We start from the raw sequence: 25,161 nt of genomic DNA, 5'->3' as shown, positions 1-25,161 counted from the left end.
AATACAGATCTTGACACGACTGAAAGAAATCGATCCCATGAGTTGGCTCGCCTTCGCTTCCTTTTCTCTACCTACTTCCTTTCAAATCCCTCATACATTTTATCGGGGTCAAATTTGTAAGTGTCTCTTCTTTTTTCCCTTTTTATTTTGTCGTAATAATTAAGTTCAAGTTAATAGTTTTTATAAGAATGACACTGTTCTTTAAATATGAATGCATTATCTTCCCTATATTATATTGTGAACAATCGACCTAGGTCTAGGCCTCGGCGTCTCCTCCCTTAGTGACAGTGTGAGTGATGGACCTTAATAAATTCATTCGGGAGAAATTCCGTACGCTCCTTGACTCCTTGGCGGGGTGGCATCTCTTTCAATTAGTATTTTTATTTTTACAGTGGATCTTTTGTCATGCGTTTATTTATTCAATCGGAGTGACTATTCTCACCCCCGGGATGAGAATAAAAAAATCGATCGCGCTCTCACCCCGGGAATCCCGGCGGGATGAAAGTAGAGGTCCTCGCCACTTCACTTCTCGCTATTCTCACCCCTGTTAACCAACACTTAGGGAGGGTAGGTAGCCTAGCCTAGCCGCCACCCCTTCTCGCTATTCTCATCCCGTATGACTATTACCTAACCAACAGCCAGATATAAATTGAGACAGGGGAGAGAAAGAAAGAGAGAGAGGGGGGGGGGGGAGACGAAATAGAATGTGGAGGAGAAAGAGAAGAAGAAAATAAAAATACCAACAAATTAAAATAAGAGAAAGAGGGGAGAGGGCGAGAGAGATATGAAATATTGAGTGGATGAGAGAAAGGAAATACAAACAATAGGTAGCCTATAAAAGATGTAGAGAAATAAAGTTTGGGGTAGGGGGAGGGAGAGAGCGAGAAAATATAAACAAGTTAAAATACCTAACGTAGGGAGAAATTGAGACAGCTAAGTCAACACAAAATAATAATATGCCCATAAAAGGAAAAGTCCAATTCATAGAAATTGGGCGAATCCAGTTCGCTTAAAGAGAGAGAGAGAATCCCGTAGACAGATTTCCAACAGTGATTCCCATATCTCAAGCCAGCCAGTCAACATTTTAAATGCACGACATATAAGTTCACCCTCCTTACGTCCAGTACAAGGAGAGATTTGATGATCAGGTGAGAGTGGCGAGGAAGGGGGGGGGGGGGGTGCTAAGCTGACCCTACACAGGGATGAGAATAGCGAGAAGGGACGGCGGCTAGGCGAGGCTACCCTCCCTACCTGTTGGTTAATAGGGATGAGAATAGCGAGAAGGGACGGTGGCGAGGCTACCCTCCCTACCTGTTGGTTAACAGGGATGAGAATAGCGAGAAGGGGTGGGGCTGCATGTTCACCCACCGTACTCCAGTGCCACTAAAAGTAGTAACGAGAGAGATGATGATGATCAGATGAGAGTAGTGAGGAAGGGGGGGGGGGGTGCTAAGCTGACCCTACACAGGGATGAGAATAGCGAGAAGGGGTGGGGCTGCATGTTTACTTTCCTTACGTCCAGTACCACTAAAAGTAGTCACGAGAGAGATGATGATCAGGTGAGAGTAGTGAGGAAGGGGGGGAGGGGGTGTTAAGCTGACCTGACACAGGGATGAGAATAGCGAGAAGGGACGGCGGCTAGGCTAGGCTAACCTCTCTACCTGTTGGTTAACAGGGGTGAGAATAGCGAGAAGGGACGGCGGCTAGGCTAGGCTACCCTCCCTAACTGTTGGTTACAGGGGTGAGAATAGCGAGAAGGGGCAACTACCTCTATTCTCATCCCGGGGGTGAGAATAGAGGCAGCCTTATTCAATTTGTCAACTTATAGTAGCATCAAAAACTAATCGTAGTGTTTTTATGCACCTCCGTTGACGGTGTATCTTAACGGATCGTTTTTTTATACACCTCCGTCACACATGCGCATCCCACCCAATCTCATTAGCGATATTGTGTTTCTGTCTTTGGACACGGCGAAAGTTATATTGTGACATTTGTAGGATGTTTTTGTTAATAAATTTATATAAAAATAATAATAATTTAAAAAATCGAAATATAAAAATAGAAGCTGCATTGAAGGTAAAATAATGTATTAGAAAGACATTAAATGTGATGAACAGTCAGGTGGCTCCGTAGCGCAGTGGACAAGCTGTCAGACTCCAACCTTGAAAGTACCAGGTTCGATTCCCATTGTTGACATTTTTTTTTGTTGGATTTACTTTGTTTTTGTTTGCTTTTTTTCTTTCTTTTTTTTTTTTTTCAAAAACTTCGATTTTAATTTTCTAAAAGTATTTGTGTGCCATGTTTCTTTTTACTCTTTATTTTTTAAATTATTGTTATTATTCTTTAATTTATTATCATTGTACATCGGTAATCACTAAGCAGCGTGCTAAACTACAATCTTAAACTATTTAAACCTCATGGACGTATGCAGCAACATTTTCATTAATTTACCATCACCGCCAACGGAGGTGCATAAAAAACGGTGCGTTTTTTGTAGGTGTATAAAAACGCCACCAAAACTAATACAAACCTTGATCATGCTGTGACGTGACGTTATGTGAAAGCTTACTGAACTTACTGACTTACTGTTACTGTTACTACTACTACTACTAGGCACTTTGATAAAATTTTCAAACTCAAAATATCTTGATTTGACTCAGTCAGGGAGGGGGCGGGGGTCTTGAAAAAAACATAAAATTTGATACCTTATTTGTTTCTCTATGACCTACGACTGAAATTTTTTTGTCAATCTTACAGAGAGAATCTGTGATCTCACCGCTGACTCAAAACCAGCATCTCGCGGCGATCGGGAAATTTTGAGTCTTGCAGTCAACATGGCCCACTTATTGTTTTCAGTAATTTTGTTTCAATTTAAAAAATAAATGGCAAGTGTTAGATATCATTTTAAAGGTCAGAAAATAAGCTTTATTTTCATATAAATCATTTTCATGTATGGAAAGTATGGAAAAAATTAAGGATAAATGAAAATGGAAAAAAATATGAGGTTTTTGTCCTAAAAAGTGGGGTTGGTGGCGGGAAAAATAAAATACTGAGCGAGTGTATCAATTTTGATGAAATTTGGCAGAGATATTCTTCAATTAATTGTCTATCGATGTATGAAGTATAATTAAAATGTATCCATGCCATAATTTTAAAAGTTCTTATAATTCAAAAATTTATAAATTTTTATTACATAAGTTTTCTGAGAAATACAATCAGGAATTAAGATTGAGAAAGCTTGTTTTGTGCCCTTTATAATGATACCAAAATTAGTCACATAGGTTCACAAATAACGCCATGATGGTGACCAACACAGTAAAGGGTAAAAAATAAAGTTCCAAAAAACGAGTTTCACCTTACAGTGAGCCTATCGGCGGCCACTGGACTGGAGTTATCAAAGTGCCTATTACTACAATTTCCAACAAACGAGCCTTCTACTTCTACTAAGACTAAGAAAGAGTGAGTCAACGCTTTCAAAAGGCCACTTCGCCTTGATCATGATTAGATAGTAGACCTCTAATCGGCCTCTATTCTCATCAGGCGGAGTGAGACTACCGAAAGGGTAGCTCTCTCACCCACAGTAGTGAGAATAGTCCAATGGGTGACTTTTGGCAATTCTCACCCAGTCACTCAGATTGAGGAGAATCATGATTCGATTATTAATTTTCGAGGTGGCTAGATATCGCTCTAAGGCTGTCATTATTGCAATAATAAAAAACCTGGACTTTATCCAAGGTTGGCTGTCATTTTATGTTTTTATAGATATTTTATTAACTTTCCTTATTTCTATTTGCATTTGGAAACATTCCATATTCTGGAATGTGGATAGTTGTTTAAAAGAGCGGAGTTTCAAATATGTGTCTGGGAATAACGGAATTTGGTTATCCCCAGACAGGTGTCTGGGGATAATCACAGCGTATCAAGGTCAGACCAAACAGTTCCTTCAGCTCACATTTTCATCAGGCCATTTTCATTATGATAATTTAATTTGTTTTGTATTTTTGTATCCTTTTTTCCTTTCTAGTAACATCCAAAGATGACTATCAAGATTTTTTTGGGAAACCTCAATTCAGACACAACATCGGACAAATTGCGTCCGCTTTTTGAGAAGTATGGGGAAGTTGTGGAATGTGATGTCCTAAAAAACTTTGGATTTGTGGTAAGTAATGCAAAATTGTAAATGGCCAGATTGGAAGAATTAAAAATTCACAAATCTCGGGCATCACAGTCACATTTTATTGTGATGCAGGGTAGGGAGATCTTGGTTTTTAATTGTGCAGATTAATTGTAGACGAGTCTACTTATAGTTATGAATATAGTTAGACCTGTAAATTCTCAGTCAATTAACTGAAATCAGTCAATTTGTCAAATTCAAATATTAAAAAAAGTGAAGAAAGAATGAATTCACAAATCGTAGTCGCATGACCGTAAAGTAATTAGGAGTGTTCCATAACGCTACGCATATCTCATGGGAGCCGTTCATATTAACGATGGATTTATTGCCAAGGCTAAGCGGCGCTTTTTAGAATTGGCGTGACTGAACACATCCCAGTGTAATTTCACACAGCCTTCGTTAAATTATTTTTTCACTTTCCAACCCCTGTCGTGATCCCAACGGTAGCCAATTTTAACTGAGCCGCCGAGCGATAAATTTCACTGTTTCATCTAAGCCAAAATTGACCACATTTACAAGCTGGGCTTTAAAAGTATAAAAAAAAGTAAAATGCGAATGCCGGAAGTAACATCTGATAATGGGAGACACCTTTAAATCGAAAGTTAGATTAGGATAGATTGCTACAAGCACATTTCGATTGCCTCACGTTGTAAACAAACTGGTTGACCGTTTCTTCACTGATTGGGTACCTAATTATAAGGAACAATGGTAAGTAGCCTAATTAATTCCAGTGCAAATCAGGCGGTTTTCTGCCATTGTTTTGCTCAAGCCCAAGTGAGCTTGCTGTTTTGTGGCGATTTACCTTCCCTTCATTTCGATTCTTTGAATTTTTTCGCTACGCCTGCCGAAGTTTCTTCTTTATAATTCACTTCTACTTCTACTTCTATTTAATAATTCAGTGTATTTGCCAGAAGTCATATTTATTTAAGTTTTTTTTTTTTCTGTCATTAACTGATTGAAAATCAAGTTTGCTCATTGCTACATTATTCTAATTATGTTCTCACAATGGCTGAGCTGTTCGTGGATCGCAATTCAGACTTGTCAAGCATCGAAAATTCAATTGGTCATGGCTAGAAGTTAAAGATGATAATGGTGATTATTTTTCTGACTATGTCAGAAAAATTCCAGAGGCAGGAATATGACTTTGATGAAATGAAGTCATCTTACCTATATTCTATATGAATGACATGCTTATTATTTAGCATTCCTTCTACATCAAATTATGGCAGTCATACTTCCAGTAAGAATAACACCCACTATTTTAATGTATTGTATTTATCACTCTCCTCTCCAATGATGCCCAATTAAAAAAAAAAAAAAATCAAATCTTCAGTTTGTCGAAGAGTTTCAGTCAATTTTTATAGAGCTCATTTACAGGTCTATATAGTGGAAATGGCCTTTGTCACCATTTTATATGACTGGAGCCAGATGCTCATTTATGCCCAAGTCTAGTGATGTAAAATGTTTTAAGTGTCTTATCCAGGGACACACCCCACTCTTTTGGGTTTTGTTAGCCGAGCATGATTGCTCTCAACTATTGACTTTAGTTCTTTGGAAAATATGTTTTATTTTTCATTCAGGATTAATGGAAAAACACTTAAAATTCTTCCAGTGTATTTGACTAAAGATTCCAAGTTTACCGTGATTGGCCCCAAAATTAGTGCTTTGGCCTCTGACAATACTGGACCCATTATCAATTTGTTCAAATGGCCATAACTTTTCAACAAATTAATTGGGCCTTGATTTTTTGTTTATATTATTGTCATTCCACACATTAAAAAAAGTTAATGGCTCTTAGATCAGGACACATGACATTTGTTTTTTTATTTTTTTTTATGTGAATGAGTATTCATGTAGAAGTTTACTTCTCAAGTTTAGATATGCTTTTATATTTCCAGCTAATTCTCTTGGTATTTATATTTTTTTTCAATACAACTTAAAGCACATGACCAATAAGAATGATGCTAACAAGGCAATTGCACAACTGGATGGGTACAGTGTTGATGGAAATAACATCAGGGTAGAGGTAAGTCTCATTTGTATCTCAATAAACTGTGAATTCAATTACATCTGCTAGGGACACGTTTTTCCGAATTTGTAGAAACCTTCACGACCTTCACATTCGAACTTTTAATTAATTACGTATTATAATAGAAACCGATGTCTTTATTGCAACAAATACAATGTGCGGTTTTCGGAGGACTACCCGAACCACGATATTTTTTCTTTCGTTTTTTGATATATTTCTTAAATTTATTTTTTCAAGATTTCTATTTTTTTATTACTTTTTTTATCTTCTCCCTTGTCAATTACTCAGATTTAATATAGATTAGATGACTGCAAAGTCTTGCGGCCTTCACGTTTTTTCTTAAAATTTTGGTCTTAATTATTGTGTGCGTCTTTTTTTATTGAAAACTAACCTTCAGGCTTGATTGGTTCTATGGAACACAGATACAATTTCTTATTCTTTTTAATCTTACAGCTATCGACCGGAAAGAAAGGAAGCGGCGGCGGTGGCGGAAAATTCGACAGGAAAGGGTTAGAAAACCTTGATTGCGTAGTCTTAGATAAGAATATTACATGTGCGTTGATTCCTGGTTGTACCGATCCGGTGCCGTCTGTGATTGTCACCATCATGCGTGTGTCAATGTCTGATCGATCTCGGCATACAGCTTCTGTTCAGTCGCAACAAGTACTTGAATTGGTCACTGGTTCAACTTTTAAACTTTAATAATTTTGATAATTGATTCCCTATAAATTTTAATATTTAACTTTTTTTATGGAAACTTAAGTAGAAATCTTTTTATATTTAAGATTTTATTCATTTGCTTATCCAGAAATGCCCTCAAGTTTTTGGGTTAGCATTGTTCTAATCGGGAATCGTAGTGTTTAGGAGCATTAATGAAGTCGTAAGCTGTATATTTTATATGATGATTTTGAAGTTTAGTTACTGTCCCAGTCTTGAAACGTTTTAGAGATGCAGTAGCTTGGAATTCTTTTGTTTTATATTGATATTGTTAATAGTTATTGAATTACATATACAACACTCCACAAGCTTGTTTTTTTTTTAAATATAAATAATTATAGGGCACCTCCATTTAACAAGTAAAATAATTATACACAGATTTGAGAGGAATGGAATTGGAGGGTTTAAATTTGGAATATTTTATCCAGGTTACCGGGGATATAATTTGTTTTGTTTTTTTGTTTCCTTGAAATAATCTCTGTTGTCAGGCTATATGGGTTCACTAAGGCAGAGATAGAATGATTACAAACAATAAAGAGTGAAGAAATTGTTCTGGAATATTTTTTATATTTATTCATAATTTTGTTTGAAAATATCGTATTACCACTTAGTGGGTCTTTTAATTGTAAGTATATGCCACATCTTACTCAGCTCTTGTGTAGCATTGTCAATATTTTAAAGTTTTTTCATAGGCATTTTCTCTATCATTCATGAATGTGGATTTATATTCATAAATTCCTGTTTCCCTCCAAAATTTAGGTATGGTGGTGGTGGTGGCGGTGGCCCAAGGGGTAGACCCTATGGTCCTCCTCCTCCAAGGGACTTCAGAGATTACGACAGATATCCTTATCCTCTTCCTCCTATGCCATTTGACCGCTATGATCCGTACTACCGTCTTTTCATGGAGAGAGAGGCTTTATACAGTAGAATGGGTCCAGAACGCGGTGGAAGAGACAGATACCCACTTCCTCTTTCTCGTGATAGAATATCAGATCCACGAGACAGACTTCCGCCACCAAGATCATTCCTAGAAGACAGAGCTCGTCCTTTGTCTGAAACTTATCTTGGAGACAGAGATCCTATTGCTGCAAGACCACCTCCAGAATACTATGACAGGTAAATTTATACCTTACTTTGCTCTCTCTTTCTTTATGCTGTATGTTTAGTTATAATAAGCTCCCTCAGAGAAGCAGTCAGAGTATGTCAAATTTGCAAAGATCCTGAATGCATTGACAGGATGTCAAATAGGCCCAATATTTTTCTGTACCAAAAAAATTAACAATAATGAAAGCTTGGGGTGGCCAGTACTGATTCTGGGTAATCCAGATACTACTGGATTTTCAATTAATAGGCCCAAGGAGAAAGGCTCCCCACAATCAACTCACTATGTGTCAAATGTCAAACGTGTCGTGCCCAGCTGCACCAGCTGCTTGGCCAATCCCAAAGTCTGGGTGTGGGTAATGAGACCTATCCTTTCTTCTCTTTCTCAATTTCTCTTATGGTATAGGCAATACTCGAGAAATGACATGCAAGGTCAGAACTGCTTTTACCTGTACTCTTGGTGCCATGGGTCAAAGTTTGTCAGAAAAGTTGGCGAGTGAGAATTTCTAGGTGGATAACACTTAAGATTTCCTTTGTTATGACCGCACCAGCACCGTGCATCCATGATCCAGCATTCCATCACTGTCAATTAACCTTACCTTGCAGATGGTCAAGGCCGGTTACCCTCCCTGTTCTAAGCTGTGTTGTTATATCATGATTCAAAATCAATTATTAATCAGATTTGTAGGAATGAACAAAATTAAATTTCCCATCAGTATAAAGAATTAATTTTAAGCTATTTCTGGATACCTTTTTCATTTTCTCAATTAAATGACACAGATGCTGTGATTTGTCATATTCATAAGTGTATTTCTTGAGTGGTATTTTTATGGGAGTTACGTCATGGAGATATAAGTAAATTGTGCATGATAAAATATCATTTGATTATTCTCTGAAGAATTGAAAGTTTCCTCTTTGATTTCCATACAAATTTGAAATGAGTAATATCCCTAAAAAATTGTCCTTTCATAGTAAGTCTCTTAGTAAAATACATTTTTGGATATTATTTAAATTTATTAAGTCACATTCTGTTTTGTTTTTGTTTTTTCGTTTGTTTCCTTTGGTTTCCCTTTTTATTGTGTTTTGTTTATTTTGTTTTTTTTAATGTTTATTTACTTATTTAATTTGCTTTTTGTAAAAGGAAAAAAAATTTAGGATGATGGAACATTCAGAAGTAGACCATTATGATAAACTTAAGAAACTGTGCAGATTGTGTGGTGCATTCCATGGATTGATAGGCATAGTTTTGGAATGGGCTTTCATGGGGAGCAGGGGAGAAATGTTGCATTCCACTATGGCATCAGGTTTAAGGTCAGAGTATGAAACTTGCTTGCATCATGGAAACTTCTCTATTACAAACAGATCCAGAGCTTAAAGTTTATCCTCTACAGTCTGAGTAAAAGGAATCCTTTCATCACCATTTCATCTTCACACAGAAATCTGCTGTTGCTATGTCATTGCTAATAACCAGAAAAAATTATATAAATTGTAGATTTGGACATTTGCACAAAATTCCTAGATTTTCTGTCATTCTCTGTCCACTACTGATTTTATCAATACCATGTGTCTGTATTTTCTCTCACGAACTCAAGTATTCTTGATAAACATCTGTGACACCCATCCAACTCACTCAATTCACAGGCAACTCACAATAAACTCGCAATAATAACAATACACTACCATGTATCCATGTAATTTTAATCAGAAAATTTTCATGGCTTTGACATTTGCATACTGAGGGGAGGTAATCCTTTTTTTTAGCGAGGGGGGGGAAAAGGCAAATTACTCTCATTATTATTACAGGCATGTCTACCATCCCCCATTTTGCAGAATCATCCTGCAATCCCGCATTTTGCTATAATGATATCGTTATTTTGTGAAGAACCGCAAAAGCATTATTTGTAGTCTGAAGTTTCAATTCCCCTACCGTTTTATTGTGTGAATATAATTTGCCTTTAGATGGTTATTAAATAGTCGCTTTTTACTTATTTTTTTCTGATAATACAGGCTTTTTTGCATAATATTTTACAATTGAGCATATTTTATGTTATAGTTTTCACCTTGAATTTCAGTCTAAGAGATTATTCAAGTATATGGAGATAAAAAATTTGATCCAAAGTTTTGTTTAGTTGGACATTGGTCATGAATTTGAAGATTAATCGAAATTTAAATGAGAGACTCAATTTTTAAACAGCAGTAAAATCATTTGTAAAATTTAAAATAAAGAATAAAAATAAATTATAGATCTTGAATTAGTCATAATGTGTTAGATGTTCACAGGGTTCCCGCGGCCTCCTTGAAACCTCCTTGATTTTGCTATCACTGAGAAAACTCCTTGAATTTTGCAAGATCACCACATCATCATCATCATCATCCTGTGATATAGATCACCAATTGTGTAGATGAGGAAGATGATGGCAGTCCAGTTGATGATGCTGAAGATGAATTGATAATGAAAGTGATATAGATCTGGATGTGTCAGATAGTGTTGCAGATATGTCTAACGAGGCTGGTGACCAGGCAGAGTGTTCGTGGTCTGATCAACTGGAAAATGTAGAAGGGAGTTGTTTGGACATAGTGGTCCTAATTTAGGACATACTGACTTAGATTACACCTGTCATCCTTACGAGTTCAAGCTCTTTTTCCCTGATACCCTTGTGACTCAGATTGCAGAGCAAACACAGGCGCATGCAGTTGCCATTGAGGAAAAAGCAGGGTTAGCCATTAGAAACTATTAAAAACAGACAAAAGATGTCAAAACTGACAGCGACAAACGTCCAGAAACTGGGTTCGGGTGTCCCATTTGCAACACACACCTGTGTGATGAACTCTGCTTTGCAGAATTTCATGCTGACTCCTTAGACTAATTTTAAAAAATAAAATAATGGGTTTAACAGTGTTAGAATTTGTAATTTTGATTAATATCTTTTCATTTTTATTTTTTTTTCATAGTCTTGATAATTTTATTATATGTGTCATATATCATAGAAAAGGCAATTCTTTCTATATTTTTTGGCCATTTGAAGCAACTCTGTATCTTATACAGTCAAAAAGTTATGCATTTTTGTAAAGCCTCATTCATTAGCAAACTGGAGTTAAGCCATCTGAGGGGGGGGGGGGGGGGGGGGGGGGGGGGTATTTGAAGAGGGTCAGCCCTTTAAGGGTAAACAGACAATTTTACTCATCCAAACAAATTTTATCTTATGTGTATGTTTTTTCATAATTCTCATTGTTAACAGAAAGGCTGCAATGGGTGGCCCAAGAAGTGGAGCTGATGTCATGGGAGGTGTAGGTGCCAGAGGTTCTGGAGGCGACTTCTTCCGTGGAGGTCTTGACAGAGCTGGTGGTTTAGGTAGTGGTGGTGGTCTTGGTGCTGGGAATGGGCCAGCTGATTACCTCGGACGTCAAGGTCAGAGCAGCTATGGTGGACGACAGAACGGGCCAATGGGTGGCGGTGGTGTTGGCGGCAGGTCAGGAGACAGCCAGACCTCTTTTGCCACTGATGCCATATTCTTTTAAAATGAGGTATTTATGATACTGTTCTATTTTAACGCTTGAGATATCCTAATTGTAGCATTATGCTCGATAATATATTTTTTTCTTTTACGTTTTTCCTTTTTGTGAATTGATAATTTATGTCCTTGTCATAGAATGAGTTTGTTGGGTTTTGCCTTAAAGATTTCAGGGTCCTTAGCTGAGAGTGAAAAGGGCAGGGTTGCTTGACAATTATATCCTTGTTGTGGTGGAAACCAGATATAACATGGATGGTTGGACCGGAGCTAAATCTGTTTATCCTTTTTTTAGATATATCAGATATTGATTAATATATTAGTGGTAGTAAAAGTAGAAGTAACTGTAGCAGCTTCACCAATAGTAGCTAACAATAATTGATTTTAATAAATTAATAGACCAGTCAATTAACTGAAATCAGTCAGTTCCTCAAATTAAAAATGTGAAGAAAGAATTTGTGAAACGTTGAACAATCGGAACATAATTGGGAATGTTCCGGAGAGCTACACCCAGCTCATGAGTCGTTTATAGGTAGATATGTTGCTAAGGTTAAATGACAGTTTTTCAGATTGTCGTATCTGAACACAGCCTAGTGTATTTTCACACAGCCTTTGTGAAATTATTTTTTTCACTTTCCAACCCGTCACGTGTTTTGTCTAAGCCAAAGTTGACCACATTTATATGGTTGAAAGGGAAAATGCGAATGCCGGAAGTATGTTATATAGATATTTTCAGATTGAAGGTTATACAATTGCAACTAAAACTAGAACTAATAACAGCTCGATTACCTCGTGTTGTAATCAAACTGGTTGGCCATTTTTTCACTTGGGTACCTTATTATAAGAAACAATAGTGGTAATTAATTCCAGCGCAAATTAGTTTTCTGCCATTGTTTCACTCTCATTTTCCCATCTTTAGATTTTACATGGGCTTGCCGAGAAATTATCTTAATAGGTTTACATATCCAAAGTAGACAAAATAATTTTTGATCTTATTTCATTTTTAGTTTGTCGCATAGTTATTGTCCTTTAGCTTTGATACATTCTATTGTTTAAAGTAATCTCTCACAATGCAGGAAGTGCAGGGTTTGTGACTGAGTTCCATCATTGCCGAATTTTTCGTAATATTACGAATTTTAGACAAATTTCATGGCCAAATACGAAATTTTATGGAAAATTACGAATTTTTAATTCTTAGTAATACTTCAATGATAATAAAAATAATAATGATAAGAAGAATAACAACTCCTACTACTACTATAATAATAATAATGATGATATTAATGATAATATTGTGGTTGTTCATACACAATTTCAGAAATTACGAATTTCCTTGTCAAATTACTAAAAATTAACATTAAAATGACTAAATTTGAAGTTTTCAATTTGGTAAGTCTGGAGTTCTGAGTTGTCCCGCATCGAAAAAGATATGAGAAATTAATTAAATTGGTCGTTGCTGGAAAAATAGTTACTGTTAAGTTGTGTTTAAGGTATGGACATAAGGTTATACAGTGATGCCAAAACTCCGGTTTCACTGGAAAAAACTCCGGTCTGGAGAAGCAAATTCCGGTGAGGTCAAATTGTTCCAAGGACACACCCCAACCACCACCACCACCCACATCATCACTACCACTACTACAACCACCACCACCACCCACATCATCACTACCACTAATACAACCACCACCACCACATCATCATTACCACTACTACTACAACCACCATCACCACCACATCATCACTACCACTACTACTACAACCACCACCACCACATCATCACTACCACTGCTACTACAACCACCTCCACCACATCATCACTACTACTACTACCTGGGCGGGGATCCTGACCTCCCATAGCAGGGAGGTACATACTGTGTCTTCTATCCCCTTATATCTATTTTCCAACATGCTTTCATCTTTGTCTTGGAATGAGATTACTTTGCCCTGTTCGAAGTCCTGGCTGGGAGGGAGACAGTCAAATGCATAGTTATTGTTTTGGGAGATGATATTTTTTTCCTTGTAAGTCATCTCTCTGTTATGTATTATATTTATTTTTAATGTATAATGTAAGCATTTGAGTGTATTCCTCTTTGTTGGATTTTGTGGTTGTGTCCGGATGAGACTTAAAGGTGATCTCAAACTAAGTATATTGATGGTTTGCTCTTGGAATCTGCATCTGATCCCTATTTGTTCCCAGTTCCCCTTTGTCTTCCTTTCTCTTGGGTGCTTTAATTGTAATTCTAGAACTTTTTACTGTCCCATTTTCTTCCTTTTTACTGGTGCTGATATAACCTAAATGTGTTGCAAGCGCCGTAAAACCCTTAAAAACAAACAAACAATACTACTACTACTACAACCACCTCCACCACATCATCATTACTACTACTACAACCACTACCACCACATCATCACTACCACTAATACTACTACAACCACCACCACAACATCATCACTACCACAACTACTACAACCACCACTACCACATCGTCATCACTACCATTTGTACTACAACCACCACCACCACATCATCACTACCACTACTACTACAACCACCATCACCACCACATCATCATCACTACCATCACTACTACAACACTACATCATCTTCATCACTGCAACCACCACCACATCATCATCACTACCACAACTACTACTACAACCACCACCACATCATCGTCACTAGCACTACCACATCATCATCTCCACAAGTACCACTACTACTACTACAACAACAAGCACTACAACATCATTATCATGACTACCACTGCTACTACAACCACCACCACCACCACATCATTACTACTACTACTACTACAACCACCACCATCATCACTACCACTACTACTACAACCACCACCACATCATCATCACTACCACTACTACTACAACCACCACATCATCATTACCACTACTACTACTACAACAACCATCACTACCACTACTACTTCAACCAACACCACCACATCATCATCACTACAACTACTACTACAACCACCACCACCACCATATCATCATCACTACCACTACTACTACAACCACCACCACCACATCATCATCACTACCAGAACTTCTTCAACCACCACCACCACCATATCATCATCACTACCACTATTACTACAAACACCAACACCACATCATTCTCACTACCACCAGTACTACAATCTCTACCATTAAGGTTTGGCGCTTTACTTCATTTGAAGTAAGGAAACTTTGGGATTGTATTTGGTGATGTGTTTATATATCATAATGTAATTCTAATCAGAACTCTATACATTATGTAAACACAATGCCAAATACCATTCCAATTCCTTTTTCTTTTGTGCGGAAATTCCTCTTTCGGCATTGAAATTCCTACGAGTGGTGTCTGAAACTCCTGTGAGCCAAATTTAAAGTTGGCGTCTCTGGGTTATGACATGATTTTAGGGGTGATTGTACTTAATATGACTGTTTCTTGTTTGGTAAGCCTAAGCTTATACTAATACTACTAGAATTATCTTAGCTTAATCATTAGAAACAGTTGTCATATAAATGACCTGCTTATTTGGCATTTCCTCTACACTGCGATCCGCTTAAGATAAAAAAGTTTCTAATCCAAAACTCATCAAAACAAAATTCCGTTTTTCGGGAATGTGTAGCGTATATGCGGAGTGTGAGATTAACCGATGTGCGATTAAGTGAACTGTAGTGAATATCAATCCCTTCTGCTTCACTCATGGGGACAACCAAATGCACACCACCATGCCAAACGACACTGGGTGGCATGAGAGGATGTTCAGGTATCTGGGAGGGAGGAGGGCGCTTGTCTGCACAACCATAATTTTCGTGAGCTTATAACCATCGCTATCACTGTAATTAATCGGTCCTCCAGAACCTGAGCATCACTTACAGTTTTAACACAAGTGATTGAAATATATGCATGGTGTTGTTAAGTGCTGCAATGCATTTCCCTTGTTGGTATGTCAAAGTATTGTGATAAATGCTCACAATCTGTGGGTTTGATTGCTTTGGGGGTGACAGCAAGTACAGTAGAACTCGGAAATAGGGAGTTTGACGGGTCCCCTCCTGATTACTCACTATTTCCGAGTTCTCGCTATTCCCGAGTTGCCAGGAAAGGTCACTCGGCCTGTGGAAGAAAAGGTTATAATATTGCTGGTTATTTCCCTTGAGTGTGTAATTCCAGTAAAAGCTGTCGCCCCTATTTCAATTTCTTCTCAGAAGTGGCAGAATGCTTGTTTTATTTTATTTCAAGTAGAATCATGACTAGAAAAAACAAGAACATAGAAGTATGCATATTATATTAAATTCAAACAGACTCTCTCTCTCTCTCTCTCTCTCTCTCTCTCTCTCTCTCTCTATATATATATATATATATATATATATAGATATATATGAAGAGTTTGTTTCCAAAGTGAGACATAAGTCAAATTTCTGTTTTGAGATATTAGACATTTAAATTTTTGACCAGTAGACAACGCAGATTACATAATTTGATTAATTGAAACAGTTATCCTCTTGCTCAACATCAGAACATAATTTTTTTTTTAAATCTATCTTTTTTTAAAATGTACTTTGTTATGATTTATAATTTCACTTTTTCTCCAAAATGAGACATATCCACCCAACAGATTTGTGCCAAAGTGAGACATATCCAATTTTGATCAAAATGGATGTAGTCACTCTCAAGATGTTGGTGTAAGTAAGACAGAAATACAGATTTACACCCAAGCAAAGTATGTGCTATAAGCCTACACACTAATGGCAACTCTCAGTATTCTTGATGCCTTGGGGCAGACACAGAAGTTTCTTCTCTAACCAAAGAATGCAAGCTAAGCTATTTGATCATTAGATGAAATCTACTCTCATGACAGTGGTAAAGCAGCCATAGGAAATATGGGGCAACAAAAAATTGCTTATTGGCAAAAGATAGCGACAAAATATAAATTACTTGTCAGGGCTAAATTGGTCATCCTGGTTTGACACAGCATAGCATAGGTTTTTTTTCTGGACCCTTGTCAGTCTGGAGTCAGCAAATGGTTAGATGGATCTAATCCAGCAATTTGTACTCTACCATAGACTAGAGTCCTGGCTAAATGATAGCAAGCAATTTATGCTGTTAAGTTCCCTCTACAAGAAGAGGGAGGAAATTGTTTTTGTTTTGGAATGTTTAACAGCGCTTGCAACACTCTTAAGTCCTATAAGCGCCAGGGCTTTGTAATATTCAACAAAAGTCCTATCAAGAGCCAAGAAATGCCACAAAATCGTCTGATATAGCACAGAACAGCAAGATGGTAGTGATAGATCAGGGAGAAAAGGAGGGCCTACCAGTAGCACCCAACCAACTCCCGCAGACTAGTTTCGATAACCAGTTTAAGTACAGTCACTGGATGAAAATTAACCCAAGACCAATCATAAACATACATATTGTAGTTAATTGTTCCATATTGCTCTAGGAAATTTAACCCACAAACTGTGAACTGTGAGGGCCAATTTCAAGTCGACCTAACGTACGACTGTTGTCAGGATATGACTGTCGGTTCCATCAAGAGATCAGTAACTGCGATGCGACTTGAGTTTCTGGAGAAGCTCAAGTCGCATCGCAGTCACTCTCACAGAAAGCGATGGAAACAGCAGTCATATCCTAACAATTGCAATGCTTCCTACCCCTTCAGTCATAAGCACCAGGGTACTTGTTAGGTTATGAATGTTTAATGGGTACTGGCTCTTTAGGTCATAAGCGCCAGGGGAAAAAGTAGGTGAATAGTAACACAATTTACTAGAAATAGAAAGACGAAACCTGTGCAAGGCCTCACAAAAGCCCAGACTCCTGGTTATAACTCTGTTGGGAGTCTACCAAAGTAATATAGCCAGCAGTCAATTAAATGCAAAGGAAGTTGATTAAGCTGAAAATACAACATACACTAACAGTAAATCCACTTACACTCCTCTTAATATTAAGATACAGAAGGTATAAATGAGAACACCAATGGAAGTTTCCTCTTCAGCATAAGCATTCTCTATTGCATAATGCAGTCACAAGACAATGTGCATGAAAAGAAAACAAAAATAACTCAAAAATATATTTTATAAATTTAATGACATCAAAACATTTGAAACAGATAAAAAACATGTCAAAGTCCACATCAACTACATGATGGGGAAAATCAAACCAAAGTAAAAAAAATAATCCTACTGAAAATTAAAAATGATACAATATCAAACGTGTGGTACTTGCAAAAAATACGGGACTTCTCAAACAAAACCCCTGAACATCCCCCCCCCCCCCCCCCCCACCCATAAAAAAAAAATGTTAAGCAGAAAACATGACTACACATCCAAACCACTTTTTAAAATAGAAAAGAGCCAAAAAATCCCTGCCTTCATGCAAATAAGGAGAAAAGCAGTTCCATTGCCAGTAAGCTGAATTAAAACTGGGGTGTATCAAAAGCTCAGCTTAAAGTTAAATAAGCAACAAAAAAATGTATGAATTCTAAGTCCAACAGTAAATAGACAATTTATGAAAGATGCGAAACTTTAGGGAATAAAAACTGATTGAAAAAAAAATACTATGCTAAAATACCCCCCCCCCCCCCCCCCCCCCCCCAAAAAAAAAAAAAAAAAAAACTCTAGAAAACAAAACTGATGGATTAATTAAATTTAAAAGAATAGCCTGGTGTCAACAGCAATTAAAAAAAGGGAACGTAATTCAAAACCCAAAATTTTCGTGCTGATAAATTCACGTGTTGTTGAGGATAGCTAACTCTCAACATGCGCATGTGAGACTTTGGGTGTCGAATAACCTGGTGAAAAGATACACCTGAGTTTCGGGTGTCGAATAGCAATCCATTAAAAAAAAAGACCTCCTGTCAATCCACAGAGAGGGACATAATCACAAGATTTAAGTATGTAGTCAGACAGGTAGGCATTAAATGTATGAAATATGACAAAAATACCCAAAGGAAAACTTAAGCCAACCAAAACTGATTGAATAATTAAATGGTCTGGTGTAAACAGCCATTAAAAAAAACACCATACAGGACACAAAGCATAAGACTCATAAAAACAATGGATATGGAAAAGGGAATAAAAAATTATATAAACACAGTAAATCTAATCTTCATCAGATTCTGGATCCTCTGTAACAGAAGTTGATAGGAGCCAACTATCATACTGTGCCCTGACATCATTACTGACACCAAGACTGTCCAATAAATTGCAAACGTCCGTCTTCTTTTCTTCTTTCACACAAGAAATATCTCCAATCACCTCAGGGACAAAGTCAACCCAACGCTTCCCCTTCTTCAGAATCGAATGTTCACAAAATGGTCCCTCATACACTGACTTAAAGCCAACTTTATCATTGTTAAATTGTAACACCCTGGCATCACTCACTCTGAAGCCCTTTTGAGTCTTTAAAAACGACGCCACTTCTTTTTTATAGTCCTTCACAAACCAATCCTTTCCATACTGAAAAACAGTGCCATGTCTTTTTAAGATGTCAATGTATTCGGATGGCAGCAAAATAAGAGCTTTTTTCCTGATGTCCTGCTCAATACGTCCGAATACCCTGTCAGCTGGCAGATAACTGTGGCCACGAATTGGAAAAAAATATTGAATAGAACTATTTGGAATATGTCGTTTCCTGAATGAGTGCAGCATCGACACCATACTGAAATTTTTGTTTTGTCCAAAACACGAGTCAGAAAATAATCTGACTTTCCTGCCCTGAAAGCTTTCACCGAAACCAGTTAAAGCATGCTCAACTGCGGATGCAATGACATTTGAGTCTTTTTTATTCTGTGTCTCCATCCACGTATAAAGGAAAACATTCCTTAATGGAACAGACTGTCCTCGTCCTTCATGACGCACGACAGCAAAAACATACATATATAGCTGACGTGAATAATACGCCTGTCCAATCGAAGTTTTAGGGAGAACAAGGTTCTCCATTACATCAAAACATAGTGTTAATGAATCGTCAACGTTGTCCATTAAGTCATAAAATTTCCTGGCACGTCGCCTATGAAGCAAAAAAGCGACTGCCTTTGCTCGCTTTTGTGCTTCAGGTAAATCTTGGCGCAACTGAATCCGGAATCGCAGACAATCACTGCATATATCCTTGGCCGGGTGCCCAAAAGCCAGATTGAATCGATGCAAAAATATTGAATAATATAAGGCATAGGAAGCCTGTCGATGATTCTGCTCATTAAAGAGTTGGCGCATCTTGGCAACATTCATGTCACTGGGTAGATACTTCCGTCCAGGAGCTCCACGACGTGCATAATGGCTGGCTCTGCACGTGAATGTTTCAATATGAGAAACGATTGACTCTTTAAACTCAACCATCTCTGGGGTTTGTCTGCTGCCACCGCGACGCTCTTTTCTCGGTGCGCCTTCCTTAAGGAAATTATTTGCAAGACGACTGAGACGATCCTTCTTGACATCTGTAAGGATATAAAAAATAGAGGAAAGATGTTACATTGAGATAAAGGGGTATATGAAGAAAGTATCAAGCAAGAGAAATTATAATGTTATAGATGCCTACACACACAAGCTTCAATCCCCCACAACTTTTCCTTAGACACGAATAATAAAATCAAAATTCAAAACAGAAAAAGCATTTTTAAAATCTAGCTTGTGAGAACAAAAAAAAGTAAACAATAAAAAAAAAGACAATAACAAACGACTAAAACCACAGATAGGTAGTAAACCAATGAACTATGAGATGATGGATTGCGCCACGGGGCTGCAGAAACTTAAGTGAAAATTAAATTAGGTACTCATTTACTGTAAAGACACCCCCCCCCCCCCCCCCCCCCCCCCAAGTAGCCTCCTTAAGCTGTATGCCAATTGTGAAGGGAATTTTAATTAAGTTAAGGATAAGCTATTGTGTCCCCTCAAATCTTCATGCAATATGGCACACATGCTACCTTCCTTAAATGTGTGTCTATCTTTATACTTTATTATGAAAAAAAATGGCGACTTTTAGAAAAATAAACAATTTTTGACTTCACAATGACCTCTCAAAAGCTTTTTTAATAGCTTTGTCAATGCTCTTTAATCATAGAGCTGTGAGCGCTTATTTCATTCTGACTACAATCTCAACGTTAGTCACAATACGACTGTAGTTTCCATCGCTTTCTGCATAGTGTTGCGGTCTCTGATCGTCGCTCCACGATTTTATTTCTGGTTGTCTCTCCTCGACATCATTTCTTTAATTTATTAGCAAAACGTGCTGTTTAATTTTTGTCCGCAATTTGTAACAAATTTTTAACAAGTAATCCTAAATTTGTTACCAGTTATTACCTTGAAAACTGTAGCATCATGAAAACATTAAGACTATTACTATTAGCACTTCATTTTTGTTAACAAAATCTTTATCTACTACTATTACTATTATGAACATGATTCTTCTTCATATCAGTGGTCCAAACTACACAAGGTGAGATATAAAAATAAATATTCATTCATGCCACGTGGTGTGAATGTCCACTCACAACAGCAATAAAAAAGTATACCCCCCCCCCCCCCCCATACCATGAAATGATTTTTATGGTATTTTATAGATAGAATGCGCTTGGCCAAGGAGTTCACAACATTGCCATCCGGAAGTATAACGGACCAACACACAAACTCTGTGTAACCATGAACTTTTATAGTCTGGTTAATACAGTTTAGTGAGAACAACTCACAAACGCGGATGGCAAAAACAATAACAAAGGCCCGAGTGACGTCATCTGCATACTATCTATAAACAATGCACTCATCTCGATGGCAGGACTTAGTACTCACCTTCCTACATTACATGGCTTTACTCTATGTTCATTATAAATAATGAAGACGTTACCATGTCCTAAGCTCTATTTAATTTTCTTTCTACTTTCACTTTAACTTAGACTAAGTCTAAGTGATCAATACGAAAATAGCGTAATCATTATCATAACATAAATAGTGATGCACTAGGCAATAAATCAGCAAAAAGAATAATTAAAACAGTGGAACAGAAGAAAGAGTGGGCACTAGATCCAAGTTGAGTGAGAACAAAGAAAAATAGGTTAGAGTTGAGTTAGAGTGTTTGATGTTGGATACGGATCAAAGTCAAAGTAAGATAACTGAATGAGAGAGCCTTTGCAATTCGATAATATTATAATAAAAAAGGAAATGACAACTTACTGAGGATGGACATGAAGGATGCTTTGCATACAGGCAATCTCCCGCTTGTTGAGGTGACCACATTGTATTTGATGGTAACATCACGGCCTCTTTTCCTCTCTGTTTCATCGATCCTGGCCCTTGAAGGAGCTGACACGTCCATCAAGGATATCAACATGCTGTTTTGGTCAGCATGGCTGCTCTGGGAGCAAAATGTCTCGAACATTTGGACGAGTGACTCTGGCTTCAGCTGATCTGCACAACACAAAGGAGTTGAAACGTGGTTGCAAGAAACAGTCGGAATGTAGCCTCCATTGGCCCGTCTCATCTTGCCTACTGTCTTGTATGCCCTAGCTGTTTCTTTCCTTTTCCTCCCTCGGTCTGTCCGCTGTGCAGTTTCGTTTATGTTATCAAAAACTTCCATTGTCTCTCAAAATTGAATAGTCGAAGTTAGGAGCGGTTAAAAATGTATGTTAATGGTGTTAGCGGTACGAAGTTGAACGAGTGAATGGTTATCTACGGTCTACGTCAATGGGCGCATCCATGATACCAGTTCCGGGCCAAAAACATAACGAATTACGACTGGTCAATATTAACACCATTCACGGTCTTTGATTGGCTCTGGTTATGTCTCATTTTGGAATAAAACATTGCAGTCCTATATCTCGTTTTGGAAAAAAAGTAGAATTAAATACACGTTTAATTAAAGTTATGTCGCGATTTGGACGGAAATATTTTTGAAAGGGCAAAGCTTTATCACCCATGAAGTGAATCTGAGCCGCTTCTCTCAATCCCTGAAAATGGCGTATGTCGCATTTTGGAAAAAAACTCTTCATATATATATATATATATATATATATATATATCTCGCTCTCTCGGTGGGGTTCCTGATCTCCCATAGTGGGCAGGGAGGTACTTTCTGTGTCTTCTATCCCCTATATCTGTTTTCCAACTTACTTTCTGTCTTTGTCTTGGAATGAGATTACTTGGTTTTGTCCTGGCCCTGGCCTGAGTCCTAGCTGGGAGGGAAACAGTCAAATGCATAGTTATTTTTTTGGGAAATGATATTTTTTTCCTTGTAAATCATCTTGATGTTATGTATTATTATGTTTGTTATTTTTAATGTATAATGTAAGCATTTGAGTGTGTTCCTCTTTGTTGGATTTTGTGCTTGTGTCCGGATGAGATTTATAGGTGATCTCAAACTAAGTACATTGATGGTTTGCTCTTGGAATATGCCTCTGATCTCTATTTGTTCCCAGTTCCCCTGTCTTACTTTTTCTTGGGTGCTTTAATAGTAATTCTAGAACTTTTTACTATCCCATTTTCTTCCTTTTTACTGGCGCTGATATAACCTAAATGTGTTGCAATCGCCGTAAAACCCTCAAAAAAACAAACAAAACAATCTCTCTCTCTCTCTCTCTCTCTCTCTCTCTTCACACTGATTTGATCTAGTGACACGGACTGGGTTTTAAATAATCGGTAATAGTAATAGAGGATTGTTTTTTTAAATCTTGTAGCATCACTTGAATTTGTTGCTCAACTTTAACAAGAGAATCCAGCGCATTTTCAGAGTCACGATGTTGCATTAGAAACATCCTGACTTTGTCTAAAGATTCAAGCATAGTCCTCTCTGAAATTTGGGGCGGGCGTACAAATGACTATGTGTGGATAAAGTGGGGTAGGGTGGGGTTGAACACGGCCTTCGTTAACTACGTAATGATGGCCACGGGTTGAAGTTGATCCACCCCTTCCATTTCCATCAAGATTTCGTTTATGTGTGTGTGTGTGTGTGTGTGCGAGTGTTTGTATGCATTAGGCATGATGAGGTAAGCAAGCGCATCACTCAATCACTGACCCACTGAAATGATGGTTCCACGCTCGCCTCTCTCGCCATCGTGTCATTCGTTAACGAATGCTACTCGCTGGCCGATGCTGCCAAGTGAGGCATGTTGACATGTTGGCTGCCAGTGCTTATGTCGCGTGGCACCACATTGGGTGAATAATTGACTCCCAACCCCAATACACACACACGCACACACACCCAACCCCCACCCAAATTTGTTTCGCCTACTATGTACTACTACAGACTAGGCTCCTATGTAATATTACTCGTAACGAAAAATAAGAAAATAAAAGCAGCTAGGCTGAAAATATTTAAATCGCCCTTGTCTGTTGTTTTGCTTTACTTCGTTCGAAGTCCTAGGCTGGGGCAGGAAATGCTCGCTACTTTAATGCTAATTTTATTGACTCAAATAAGAGAAAAAAACGGGGAATTAGATTTTACTCACTATTTCCAAGTATGTTACTTTCATGTTCTACTGTACTTGAGGTTACCCAGAAATTAGGTCACATTGCATGCTGGTCAAACCTTTAGTCAGAACTCCTCTTTTTAGTATCTCTTAAGTTGTGATTTTTGTGCTCTCCACGAAATTTGTATCTGTCGGAAAATTTTCCTATGAAATTAGCCTTTTGGTGTCCCACCCCTTGATTGCAGGATTTTAAACCAAAATTTTTGTGGCGGGTCGTGGAAATATTATTATACTGAGAAATGGATATTGACCAAATAAAGTAACACCACATCCATTTTAATGCATTTTCAAGAATGGATAATATTACTACTTATTTTTTTCTTTCCACAGAGCCAAGAGATTTCTAACCACCGCTGTCTTCACAAGTCGTTTTAGCTGTACATAAGTTTTAGTCATTGATCCTATGCTTTTATTTTTAAATTAAGTGTAGACTTTGTGTATTTCTATTGTAATTGAACTTTTTTTGTGTTTTTTGTTTCTATTTTTATTTTTATGTGTCCAACCAAGTTCAGTTCTAATATTTCTGTATTAATATAGTTTTTGTTTTTTTTGTCAAAAACACTTTTCATATTTTTTGGAGGACTATTTTTATACTCATTTGTTTTATACCATCATTTTTACACATCGTCATAGATCAATAAATATGTTGTGATCTGACATTTTCTTCATTCTTTTTATTGTTCTAACACATTGATCATGCAATATCTCTCCATCCTGGGTGGGGTTCCTGACCTCCCATAGTGGGCAGGGAGGTACATACTGTGCCTTCTATCCCCCTATATCTGTTTTCCAACTTGCTTTCTGTCTTTGTCTTGGAATGAGATTACTTGGTTTTGTCCTGACGTTGGCCGGATATCCTGGCTGAGAGGGAGACAGTCAAATGTCAAGTTAGTTTTGGGGGATGATTTTTTTCTCCTTGTAAATCATCTGTTATGCACCATATATTGTTTTGTATACATATTACATATGATTTGTAAACATTTGAGTGTATTCCTCTTAGTGGGGACCTGTGCTTGTGTCTGGATGAGACTTAGGTGATCTCAAACTAAGTACAGTAGAATTACTTTAAACCAAAATTTTAGGGACCTTCTATACCATTTCGGTTTAAAGCAAGTTCCCGTTTTGCGATGTTTTTCAAGGGTAGTAACTATTTAAGGAATTTGCTCATTT

General features: G+C 37.4%; 2 protein-coding genes across 2 annotated transcripts; one reads left to right on the top strand and one right to left on the bottom strand.

Moving 5' to 3' along the window:
* On the top strand, window positions 1–24,648 carry LOC144978298 (uncharacterized). The gene is made up of 7 exons (XM_078924158.1): window positions 1–116; window positions 4,025–4,159; window positions 6,117–6,200; window positions 6,657–6,712; window positions 7,680–8,036; window positions 11,261–11,546; window positions 24,322–24,648. The coding sequence occupies exons 2-6, from the start codon at window positions 4,037–4,039 to the stop codon at window positions 11,538–11,540; spliced, it is 900 nt and encodes a 299-aa protein (XP_078780284.1). The 5' UTR covers window positions 1–116; window positions 4,025–4,036; the 3' UTR covers window positions 11,541–11,546; window positions 24,322–24,648.
* On the bottom strand, window positions 18,492–22,244 carry LOC144978288 (uncharacterized). The gene is made up of 2 exons (XM_078924146.1): window positions 21,701–22,244; window positions 18,492–19,971 (listed from the first exon to the last, which is right to left on the bottom strand). The coding sequence occupies exons 1-2, from the start codon at window positions 22,101–22,103 to the stop codon at window positions 18,638–18,640; spliced, it is 1,737 nt and encodes a 578-aa protein (XP_078780272.1). The 5' UTR covers window positions 22,104–22,244; the 3' UTR covers window positions 18,492–18,637.
* Window positions 24,649–25,161: the final 513 nt, after the last annotated feature.

The sequence above is a fragment of the Berghia stephanieae genome, chromosome 1 (genome assembly GCF_034508935.2).
Source record: "Berghia stephanieae isolate SIO BIC M18660-M18661 chromosome 1, UCSD_Bste_1.3, whole genome shotgun sequence".
Classification (NCBI taxonomy): domain Eukaryota; kingdom Metazoa; phylum Mollusca; class Gastropoda; order Nudibranchia; family Aeolidiidae; genus Berghia; species Berghia stephanieae.
This window is presented reverse-complemented; position numbering and strand designations above follow the sequence as displayed.